Raw genomic sequence first — 12775 nt, 5'->3', positions numbered from 1 at the left:
TAATGACCTGTGCTTCTCACTGTATACTTGAAGTAGTAGACAATTAATGAATATACTTTGGAGAGCTACAAGCTTACAGAATCTTAAATATACAAGTCTTCTGCTTATTGTCCTCAGTAAATTGATCTTCATTTTTTCTGTCTTTATTCTTAAAGCACATCTGGCTCAGTAAGTGCTTTCAAAATATTACCTATGTAGGACTTTTCATGCTTTGCAACCTTCTACAAATATACTAGTTCTTTCTCTTTAGTTTCTGTATTATAATAAATTTCAATCTAGTCCTTGAAAGTTTCTTACAAAAAACACAATTCTTAGCTCAATCAGTATATCATACATTGCTGTGTAAATTGAAACTTTATGTATTCTATTTATTTTTGTAAATTGGTCAAATATCCTTGGGAGCTATTCTATCTTGGTGAAATAGTTAAAAGAACTTCAATTTATTGCCAAGTATTAGCTCTGGTGATGTTTATGTTTAAAAGTACTACACATTCTGCAAAATCAATGGCAAACAAGAACCCGGTGCAAAGATATTCTAACTGAATTAAATATATTCCCTAACAATTCATGAAAATATCACTTTCCTGGAAATCAAAGCTTTATACGGCATTTACTCATTTTTTTTTAAACAAATACATATTCTCAACTCTGTGTAAGTCCATGTGGGAGAACACAAAGATATATTCCTTCTACTCTTGAAGAATTTATATCAGAATAAAGAGAAATGCCCCAAAGCTAAATAATGAAATGCCCACATGTGATCAAATGCTAGGTTAGTTTTACATTTTAAAAGTGCATGATTCTGAATCACTTTTGGGATTCAGTTTGAATATCTTGCTTGAAAAACTATGGAAACATAAAGAGCTGTCTTTGGGACTTGATTGCCTTGCTGATTCTATGCAAAATGGAGAGAGAAAAGAAATTTGAGTTTTGTCTATTTCTCAAATTATTTGAGTTTGAACACTGAGAAGAGGAAGTGCAAGGGCTTTACCCTGCAACTCTGGGAAGGATTGCACTGCCGAGAGGATAAGAGCTACCATGAGCCCTAGGATGATCAGCGGGCCACCACAGGAGGCTGAGGAGATACTTAGAATGTGACAGGGTCATATTCCATTGTCTTGCTCACTGAGCTCAATGCTACAGACACTGAACATGTTCCTTGAAATAGCTCTCTTGTGTTAGAGAAGGAATGAGGGAGGGTTTTTTTATTTTTTTGTTGTTTGTTTGTTTTTTTGGTACTTTGCTATGGACTGCCCTGTAGAACTGGTTCTGGGACTATAACACTATCAAATTCAAACTTTGAGACATTGAGGAGACTATGGAAACTTGCTGACAATAACTGGGAGATGGTTAAGAAAGCCTAACCAACAAAAATCTTGACCAATGGGACCTGAAGCCAATATCCTGTACCTAAGACCTAAACCTGGAGCCGCTGTCAACAAATGCTTCTAGAAGCCACCAGTAAAGACCACCTAGGAGGCTGGCAGCATGACTAATGGGAATCTTTATCAATGGACACTTCCATTAGAAACAGAAAGTAGATAATCAGGATCTGTAGTCTAATTGCTTAGGGGGCTCTGGCTTTCTCCAGAAAGTCACATTTAGCAACCAGGGGTTAGGGTAGAGAGTCCTGGTTTTTCCTTAATTTCTTACTGAATGAAGACCGAATTTGTCTAGCAGGCAAAGCACTAGGACTGGAAACCCAGAGACTCTGGTTAGGGCACAAACACCTTGAAATGTAGTAGGCTTTTATATTCTTAGCGGAGTTATAAGATGATCTGTTATGGGAATTCACAGGAGAGTAGGCCTGAGTTAGCTGCTCAGCTGTTATACACCAAGGTGCTTTACATTAAATTATAGGATATGGGCTTGATATTGAGGAATAAAGGGAAGAAGAGTAGGTAGAGAGTGGTCAGAAAGTCTTTCAAGGTAGAAAAAATGACAAAGACATGGACACAGTAATGCTGTTTTAGAACTTTTGGGCTGGAGTGAGTCTGTATTAGCTACGGGAAAACAAGATAGAAAGGTAGATTTAATCTAAACTGTTTTCGGATACCTGAAGAGCAAGTTAAGGGGTGTGGAGATAATTGGAAGTATCAAGGTTAGGAAGGCCCAAATGAAGGCAGTGTTTTAAAAAGAATAAAAGGTTGGCACTATTCTGTGGGATAGGCTGTAGTGTGGGGGGTAAATGGAAGCTATAAACAAAGTAGGAACCAGCAGCACAGTTTACACATGAAATCAAGGCAGTGAATTAGGCTGTGGGAAACTAAGGGAAATAAAAATGTATTGTAAAGGAATTATTGATGGAATGTAGAGACTGGAAGTTGGAAGGCAGTGGCCAGCATGACGTTTGAATTGCAGAACTGAATTAGGAATAGCAGGATCAGTAATAGCTGGCTTGAAGAGAAGTAATGAGTTTCATTTAAGGCCTTTGGAATTTGATTTGTGAATATTAAAAAAAAAAGTTTCCCTCATCTCATAAAACAAAATGTGGGTGTGATTTTTTCTTTTCATTCTCTTCCTAGGAAGGCATATTGGCTCTTGTGGTCTTAACTTGCACCTCTAGTTGGATGACTCCAAGCCATGTTCTCTCTCTTTTACTGCATAATCAACTGCCTGCTGAGCACTTCGCACTTGGACATTCTTATCCAAGAGCCCACAAAGCAAATATAGAGGGTTTCCATGGATTGCTATAAAACTGGAGCCATAGGGACACCTCCATCAAAACAGGAAATCTATGAGAGCCTTTATTACCTGTAAGATTTGTGCATTTATAATACAGGTAAACTATGTTTTCAGGAGAAACAAAAAATGAACATACCCCATGGGACACAGCCAAGCAAATTTTCTGGCAGTACAGCCAGAAACAGAAACAAAAGAGGACAACATTTAATAAAGTCCTTAGAGACTTACGTTCACTATTCTACTAAGACTGCATATGATTTAGAAATGGCAGGAAAGTATTGAATACTCTTGAATTATAACCCAGGTGTCCTAAACTCTCTCTGGTCAAAAGGCTGGCAACTTGAGGCATAGGAGTTTATTTTCCAAAGAAGAAGGGCAGACGGGGCTGAAATAGAGCCATTATGTCCCCATCTAGCATTTACAACAGTTTTTATTGAGGAAAAAGTCAAGATGCAAGTTGATCCAAATTAAATGTCATTATCCATTCTGTAATTTTTGCAGACATTAGAAAACTGTCTGAAAAGAAGTCAGTTACACCTAATTCTAGAGAGTAGGCATCTGGTCAAACGTAGTCTGACAGGGAGTCCCAGTGCTTTACCACACAGTGTTCTGTGTGGTATTTTTTCCCAGGGTGAGTCTAAATCAGGAAGCCGCTTCCTAACTTCATCAGCACTCTTTGGATTTTCTAGTTTGGGCAAAAAGTAGGATTTAGTTCCTTTGGGAGGCCACACAAAGTATTAGGTAATAACATATCTTGACAGTATGCATGTGTCACCAGTGTAAAAAATAAAAAAACAAAAACACAAAATAGGGAAGCTTTGGAGAGAATTTGACAATGGATGTAAATGACTTAATTAACATCATCTGTTACATTCGTACTCTATATTATGATCTGTTAGTGATTATGCAGGACTTCATGTATAGCTTCTTGTTGTAAGTAGTCAAGTTTTTTGTTTGTTTGCTTGGTCTAACATGGTAAAGAGAACAGTTTAACTTGTAAAAGAGCAGCATGGTTAATATAGAGAGAGTTGGTTTTCGTTTTACATACTAAGTAACTTTTTGAAGAGATAATGGCTTCTGTAAATTATCTGCAAGTCAGATATATTATTTCCTTAGTATTTTAACATCAGTTCCTGGTTAATAGTAGTAGTGTCAGTAAAAAAAAAAAAAAAAAAAAAAAGGCATTTTATATTCAAAGAATTGTAAAGAAGTGACTTTAATTAAAACATCCTTTGCTTAGATATGATAAATATACTTCCTCCAGCAGGAAGCTTTTCCTATAGTTAAGCGCTCAACATTTTGCTCTTCTCTTTTGTTCTTTCTTCAAATGAAGAATGTAAATCTGGAAGAATTAGTTGTACCCTATGCATACCGGAGGAAGCTCACCATGATGTTTTTGTGGATGAAGCCCCTCCGATATCTAGCTGGTTTCAGATGTGGATATTCTTCAGTGCTGGTGATTCTAATATTCCAAACCTTCTTCCAGGCCTCATAAAGCTGAACGTGTACAGGGTAGACGCCCGAATGGTGAGGGGCCACCGCGTAGCCCATGTCGGTAGGAATGCTGTGCTCCTAAGACCAAGCAAATGTTAATTAGAATGTGGGAAAATTTATCTTGATCCTATTTTTACCCCAGGATTCTCAAATGTACTATAAATGCATTTGTTTAAATCCATCATTACTTAATTGTATTGTAAAATTAAGGTGACAAATATTACGACCTCTAGGTGTCATGAAGCCTGGTAATCATTCCACCAGTCTTGATGTTAATACATTTGTGTTTAAGAGGGGGCGGAACAGGACTAATGATTTTAATGAATAACTTGAAAGAGTCTGCATTTAGTGCATTTTGTCATAGCCACCCATTCTTCTATTCTCACAATTTCAATAAATTAAATTACAAGCACTTGCAACAAACAACACTCAGCACTCCCCACAAAAATAAGACCAACATTTATTAGAGGGATAGAACACATTCCAAGTTCACTAGACCTGTTAACAGGATTTTATTTTGCCTGTTGCCCAGGTTCTACCAAACTTGCCACATTTCTGCTGGTCCCTCAGCATGTGGGCCAGTAATAGACTATGTTCCCTGCCTTGGAGGAAGCACACACCTGCAATGAGAAAATGTGTTAAATCTTACAGAGCAATTTTCTTTGAAGTTGAAGTCCTGGTTATAGTAGAAGTAGAAGGTACTGAAAAAGCCAAATAATCTGGAAATTTAGTTGGTTTGAAGTCAAGATTTTGTATGTAAAATGAGTCCAGTTAAAAAAAATAGTTTTAAAATCACACATACAATACGTATGTACGTGCCACATATCTTCTATTCAGTTGGCCCTGACCAGGTCAGAAAATTCCAAAAATAAATTTATGTGACATCTGCATATATTGGAGGGGGTTTGGGGAAACCTTGTATAATTGTCATTGTTCTTCTTCATTTGAGTTGGTCCCTTAATACATAGAGGACTCTTTTGGCATAGAGGGAAATTGCATAGGCGTAAAAGATGAAACATGTCTCTTATAAAAAGAATACCCATGGCTTCAGCAGTAGATGTGTATTTTTTCTCCTGAAAAATAGTTTATTTTTCTGTCTGTATTTTCAATTGCTTTATAGTCTTCAAAAGTTCCACCCAAATAGGCCTCCTTTGAATTACTCATGGCTTTTCTTCGTGCCAAAGAACAATTTCACATACAGAGAACCATAGTATTAGGCTGCTAAATATATTGAATTGTAGAAATACGCTCCAAGTGGATATGGAAAAAGAAGCTAGCTTTGTTTGGCTAGTTTGTATGGTTAGCTTTTTTTTTTTTTTCCCCCCAACTTATATAATAACAGGAGGTGAAGGAAGTACATGAAGCCTGTGAAAGAAAGAAAATGGGTTGCCAATAGTTTGTTGTTCCTTATATCTGTCTGACTCCTTCACTCAGCATAAAAGACCCTCAACATTTGGTCCCAAACTTGTCTACACAGCCTTATCTCCTACCAGCATTCATCCTCCCCACCCCCAATTTCTGATGATTCCCTTCAAATCTTTGCTGTACACTGTATGCACTGTCCCCCTCAAGTGGAATGGCCCTTGCCCCTTATCTTGTAAATTCTCTTCATCATTTAAGAGTGCGTTCAGTCAGATGTACTGGAATTGCTGAAAAGGGGAGCTGCCGCATTTGTGCGGCGAGAAAGAGAATGAGTGGTATTAGAGTGGAGTGGCCCGTGCCTGTGTTTCTGAAGGGTGACAAAGTTTTGTGTTCTTCATTGTATTTGCATCTTTGTAGAAATGGCCATATTTAATGGAATTGCTATTATATCATTTAGAATTTTGCTAAAAACTGAGTTGAAATATCTCACTGCATTTCTTTTACTGGTTTTTAGAAACTCAAACTAAAGCAAATTTTTTCAACTAAAAATAATTCACCAATCCATACTTTGTGTTAGAAAAGGTCAGTGAAGTACTCATCTAAATTGGTTTAAAAATAGGGGTGCAGTGATCATGGACCGGATGACAGAAAATGAATTTTAATCATTGAAATTTAAAGAAAAAAAAATCAACAATTATAGGTTAACAGTTTCTTAAGAAGCAAGGATGAAATTCACAATGATAGGAACTGTATTATTAAATTCAAATATCTCCAGATTTGTAAGAAATTATGCTGAGCTCAAGGTAGTTTTCAATGCCCATAAGTGGTCGGCTCTGTGTGCAGGAGGCCCATGTAAGAAAAGGATGGTCCTGCACAGCAGGGACACTTTCCTTCTTTTGGAATATTCCCAAATATTTGGGGACCAATGTATGCGCAATTTTGTTTTTATTTCCAGCTTTTGACACTGAAGAAATACTGAGGCTTCTTCATCTCATCTTTTGTGTGCTCGTGCTATGTGTCACAGTGTTAGGAAACTCCACTTCTGGAGTCAGATGTATCTGGCCATTTCACTCTCCCGTCTTCTACCTGTGTGGCCTTTGGCAAATGATTTATTTTTTATTTTTTTATTTTTAAGATTTTATTTATTTGGCAGAGAGAGACACAGCGATTTATTTATTTATTTTATTTGTTTTTAAAGATTTTATTTTTTATTTGACCCAAGAGAGAGACAGCGAGAGAGGGAACACAAGCAGGGGAGAGGGAGAGGCAGGCTTCCCGCTGAGCAGGGAGCTGGATGCAGGGTTTGATCCCAGGACTCTGGGGTCATGACCTGAGCCGAAGGCAGACGCTTAACAACTGAGCCATCCAGGCGCCCCTGGCAAATGATTTATGACCTCTAAGCCTCATGTCCTGTTCTCTAAAATGCTAGTCATAGAGTACTTATCTTGAAGCGGTTCAGAGTAAATTAAATAATATTACACAGGGAAAGCATTTAGTGCATGATACACATTCAATGTATGTTGTTTATTGTTCTTGTTACTGCCCTGCCTCCATTTTTTTTTTAATAAGCTATGATCCTACTACTCAACTATAATGTGGATATTATGAAACCACTAGGCCATCTTTTTATCAGTAAAAGAGCTATTAGACCCTCTTCTCTGTTTTCACTGTAGATTTTGGGATTCTGTCATGTGAGGATTCTGTGACATGTATCTTAAATTCTCTTCCTGTGCCTGCTTCCCTCCTGATCTGTCCAAATAGTCACAACCAGCGCCATGTGGCTCCAGCCTATAAATCACTGAGAGTTAGTAGGAAATCTTTTAAAAGAGCTTTAGATAAAGGCAACATAAAATGGCCCCCAAATTTGCATTCAGTACCAGAAAGAACACTGGAAATGTTCTTGCATGGAGAAGTTTGGGCTAAGATGTAGGTAGTGTATTTGGGAAGGCAGACTATCAGGTTTTAGAGGGTTTAGCCACGATGCTTAATTCTTGACTGATTATTCTCTTCCAAATCTTTTAATTTGAAATTAAGCACATATTTTGTTATCTGGGGCCAAAAGTCTAAAATACTAGACATGTTAGCTTAAAAAGTTAATTCTCCTTCTTCATTAATTCTTGAAAGTAGCATCTTAGTTCCAGGAACCCGTAATCCATATCAAGATTTTCCTAGTGGAGGACATGGACCAAAAAGGCTGGGAATATGGCTATGTTACTATAAAATGTGGGTCTGATACTTAGAACAAAGTGGGATTAATGAGTCTCACAATTGAACTCTTCATCTCCACCTCTCAACTCTACCAGATATGCTCTTTCTCCAAGGTTCCTCCATGTCATTAAATGACACTATCAGCCATCAGCCAACTCATGGCTATGTAGGAAAAGTTAGATTTTTGTTCTTGACATCTCTTTCCTCATTCTGTCCTGAATCCAGGCTATTATCATAGCCTATCAGTACTACCTCCAGTATGTATCTTAAATCTATCTACTTTTCTCCAATTCGGTCATCACCATTACCTGGCCTCATCTACCATTTTATTCCATGGGCTTGTAGCACAGACTCCTAACTCGTCTACCCATTTCCTCTCCTGCTACATCCATCCATTTTCTACATAGCAGCCAAAGTAATATTTAAAAGTCACAAATATGATCTTATAACTTTCTATTTAAAATCTATCCTTGATTTCTCCTTGCATTTATGATAAAATACAAAATTCTTAGGATATTTCCAAGCCTTGCATGATATGACCCTTGCTTCTCTCTCTAGTCTCATTTTACACTATCCTCCACCCTTCACTGTATTTCAGTCATGTTAATCTTTTTTTTTCTTTTTTTTTTTTTTTAAAGATTTTTTATTTATTTATTTGACAGAGAGAGACACAGTGAGAGAGGGAACACAAGCAGGGGGAGTGGGAGAGGGAGAAGCAGGCTTCCCACGGAGCAGGGAGCCCGATGCGGGGCTCGATCCCAGGACCCTGGGATCATGACCTGAGCCGAAGGCAGACGCTTAACGACTGAGCCACCCAGGCGCCCCAGTCACGTTAATCTTTTCCTGAAACCCACCAAGTGCTTTCCTACCTTAGCATCCGTCTATATATTGTTTTCTCAGACTGGAATGTCCCTACTCCAGCTCTTCCCGTGGATAAATGTGATACCTCTTTTTGATAACTTATTTTGTCATATCTACAAAGAAGTCTTTACTGACAAGCTCTGATCTAAATTAAGTCTGTATTAAGACTTCTCTTATAGCCTTCATTTCTTGTTTTTTTTTTTTTTTTAAAGATTTTATTTATTTATTTGAGACAGAGAGAATGAGAGAGAGAGAGAGCACATGAGAGGGGGAGGGTCAGAGGGAGAAGCAGGCTCCCTGCCGAGCAGGGAGCCCGATGTGGGACTCGATCCAGGGACTCCAGGATCATGACCCGAGCCAAAGGCAGTCGCTTAACCAACTGAGCCACCCAGGCGCCCGCCTTCATTTCTTTTTCATAGTACACAGCACGATTTGCAAGTGAATATTGGTCTGTATAATTATTTCTTAACGTCTGCCTTCCTCACTAAATGATAGACTCTGCAATTCTGGGTTCTGTTTCATCCACTGCTATAAGCCCAGTATCTTGCCAATAGCAAGCAGTCAATAAATATTAGTGAGTAAGTTTGTGAACTGATTCTGACCACCTCCCTCTTATGCTAACTTTCTCAATGATCTCAGTTAAACTCTCAGTTCACTCACAGACATATGGGTAACTCACAGGGAAATTTAATACTTATATAAGTAATATTTGAAAACACTTTTGAGACTGTAATTAAAAATTATTATTCAGGTGCAAGACAGACATATTTATTTATTATTATGAACTTATATATTTAAATTATATATAGAATAAAAATCACAAGATTTTCATAAATTATGCATTTAAATACTTCCAAATAGATGTGAAGATAATACATTTTTATCAAGCAAAAAGTGATGCTATATTCCTTAGAAAAATTCCCCAAAAAAACTAAATGAAAAAAAGAGAAAAAAAATTGGTATTTGGGTATTTGAGCAACACTGAAGAATCATTGTTTATTATAATCTTTGATAATATTTACTTAAATTCTTGCTAGTATAAGAATGGTATTTTACCTTTTTAAATTTGAGTCTAGTTTACACATGATATTACATCAGTTGCAGGTGTACAACTTAGTGATTTGACAAGTTTATACATTACGGTATGTTCACCCCAAGTGTAGCTACCGTCTGTCCCATTCCATCACTATTACAATATCATTGACTCTATTTCTCATGCTCTGCTTTTTATTTCTGACTTACTCATTCCCTAACTGCAGGCCTGTATCTCCCACTCTCCGTCACCCATTTTGCCCAACCCCCTGTCTCCCTCCCCTTTGGCAACCATCAGTTTATTCTCTGTATTTATAGTTCTGATTCTGCTTTTTGTTTGTTTATCCTCTGTCTTTTTTAAGATTCTATTTATCAGTGGAATCATATGGTATTTGTCTTTCTCGGTCTGACTTATTTTGCTGAGCGTAATAGAATAGTACTTTTTAAATTTTTTAAAAATATTTTTCTCTGTTTCAATCTTTATAAATAGAACCTTTTAAATTTCCATTCATGACTAGACTTGTTGCCTATTTCTATATTTCTCAGATTAGCAAGTTTAAAAACCAATGTAATTAGAAAACCCCACAATGATAGGTAACCAAATAAACATTCTATACTCTATAGCAGAAAAAAAAATCTAAAACTTCATTACAACATAGTTTGGAAAAACTTATAAGTGTTCCTCTGCAGTTAATTTTGGTTAGAATGTCCCACTTCCTCAGTATACAGACTTTCATTCTTTGGTTAACTATATCATAGTACTGAAAATTTGCATTTACAGTTTACATGGGTTTATGATAAAGTTTCTGTATGTTTACATTTGGTAGTATGTTTTGGAGCTGTTTCTAGAAAAAAAATATTGTTTTGCTTTGCTTTTTAAAGTGGCTTCCTTAAAAGCTATTGCTTTTCACATAGAAAATAAATTTTCCCAGATGATAGGAGCATATTTGAAAAATGAAATTAGAACCTTTTAACCTAAAAGATATGAGTGCATGTGCATACATGTGCACACACACACATGTATGCACGCAATATATATGAAGAAAATGGTTTATGAAACTAGGCCCTTAAATTTGAGGAGCATTTTAATGTTTCTAAAGACAATTTGTTTTCCTAAAGTGAAACTAATGGGCCACACAGGAATGTGAGCTTATGGGAGCCCATAGGGCCTCTAGTATCTGGAGGAGTCCTGTAGCAGTTGCCATGATGGGGAAAGTAAGAAATGGCAGTGAAGGTAGCCCAATATATGCAGAATTATTATCCCAATGAAGCTGACTTTCTTCTTCACTTAGAACAAAACCAGGCAAGTCAGGATTTATCTTTAGGTTAGGGAATTAAGGTTTGGAACTGAATGCTAACATTGTCAATATTAAAATATGTTCCTGTGACAAATGATGGTATCTCTGGTATGGTTTGAAATAAAAGATCCTGAGAGAAATAATTACCTAGCATAAGAATCTGGTTTTTATTTTTTTTCAATTGTGCAAGTAGTCACTGATGTTCGGATTTAAAATTCTGTGCTTCTTTGATACAATCTGTGTGGCTTTAGAAGTGGTTTTATATTCAGGTGCTAAATATAAATGCACCGTCTTTAATCCGTGATCAAATCTTAAGCTAACACGTGTAATTTTCCACCTATAACTTTAAGGAAGTAATAACCTCCTAAAATGTGATGGGCACATTTACACAAATTTGGTTAATATTTATAGGTTTGGCCAGTAGATTTATTTCTGTTTTTTTTTAAACATGGTAATATTTAATTCATCATATAAATTTCTGTTTGCTGGTTGGTATGTGAAAAGTCTGCTGTGATGATCATGTTGTTTTTAATATATTTGGTTTAAGAGTTTAAATTCATCCTCTGTTGGCAGCTATTGTATAATAAAGAGTTTGGCTGGTCTTCATCATCCCTGGTTCCTGGAAGATAAGCCTGAAATCCTCAGATTTTCTTGAGTGATAGGAATGTCTTTGTTATTGATGGTGGGCCCCTGAGACCATATCTGAGTCATGCTAACAAGATGACTCAGAATGTGGTTTGGCCATGCCAGAAAGGCGACCCATGTAATTAGAGAGGTGGGGCTTTGAGCCAGGTGATATTGGCCTAACTTCCAGGTAGGGGAGGAGAATTGGAGACTGAGTTCAATCCCATGACCAGTGATTCAATCAATCATGCCTATGAAATGAAACCCCAATAAAAACTCTGGACACCAAGGCCTAGGTGAGCTTCCCTGGTTGATTTTCTTATGGGTCCAGAAACGCCAGGAAGGTGATATTCTTTGTCTCACAGTTTGGATCTAAAAGAAGCATGCCTACAGTAACAGAAGTCTTTGGATTAAAGTGTTAAAGGTGTTAATAATGAAATTTTGTGAAATAGAATGACATTATAGTAACTCATAGAACAGAAGTATGACCTTACTACTCTGAAGTTACTCAGCTCTGGAAAAGAATATATAGTGTTTCATCAACTACATAGTGAGAAAATAATCTTATTCTTCCCATATCTAAAGATACCCAAATCCATGACAATGGAATGGTTGGTGTCTACCCAGAGTCTCAGGGATAGGGAGAGCATAGTATCATGGAGAAAGCACAGATGTAGGAGTCCTGGGCTCAATTTCAGGGCCACCCTTCATTTGTTGTGGGCCTTTGGCAGGTCTCACTAAGCCTCACTTCCTTTGCTTGCCAAGTAGGGGTAACAAAACTATTTATAAAGAGTTGTAGAGAATGGCAACATTATTGGTCATTATTGGTCAATTACTATGTAATTTCCTTTCATTTTATTAACATTATTCTGTTTCTGTTTTAAACAACAAAAGGACAAGGAAAAATGGTAAATTAAGAATCCTTCCACATCACCTCTAGCCTTCAAAAAACTCTTCAGAATTCTTTTTTTTTTTTTTTTAATTTCATTTATTTATTTGACACACAGAGACAGAGAGAGAGAGCACAAGCAGGGGGAGTGGCAGACGGAGAGGGAGAAGCAGGCTCCCCAGTGAGCAAGGAGCCTCATGTGGGGCTCGATCCGAGGACCCCAGGATCATGACCTGAGCCGAAGGCAGATGCTTAACTAACTGAGCCACCCAGGTGCCCCCAGAATTCTTATTTAAGAGCAGACATTCCTAAAAGAAGACAC

At 37.1% G+C, this 12775-nt stretch overlaps 1 protein-coding gene and 1 long non-coding RNA gene across 3 annotated transcripts in view; one reads left to right on the top strand and one right to left on the bottom strand.

Moving 5' to 3' along the window:
- The window catches only part of NDST3 (N-deacetylase and N-sulfotransferase 3), a 170410-nt gene that overhangs the window by 81448 nt on the left and 76187 nt on the right, over window positions 1-12775 (bottom strand). For both annotated transcript variants that reach the window (XM_032401088.1, XM_032401086.1), the window contains exon 5: window positions 4072-4257. In XM_032401088.1, coding sequence (XP_032256979.1) covers window positions 4072-4257 — 186 coding nt within the window. The remainder of the gene's footprint in view (window positions 1-4071; window positions 4258-12775) is intronic.
- Window positions 1-12775, top strand: part of LOC116630249 — a 192677-nt gene that overhangs the window by 104470 nt on the left and 75432 nt on the right. The window lies entirely within an intron of this gene.

The sequence above is a fragment of the Phoca vitulina genome, unplaced genomic scaffold, assembly GCF_004348235.1.
Source record: "Phoca vitulina isolate PV1807 unplaced genomic scaffold, GSC_HSeal_1.0 scaffold3, whole genome shotgun sequence".
In the NCBI taxonomy this organism is placed as follows: domain Eukaryota; kingdom Metazoa; phylum Chordata; class Mammalia; order Carnivora; family Phocidae; genus Phoca; species Phoca vitulina.
Note: the sequence above shows the minus strand (reverse complement) of the source record. Positions and strands in the feature narration are given on the sequence as shown.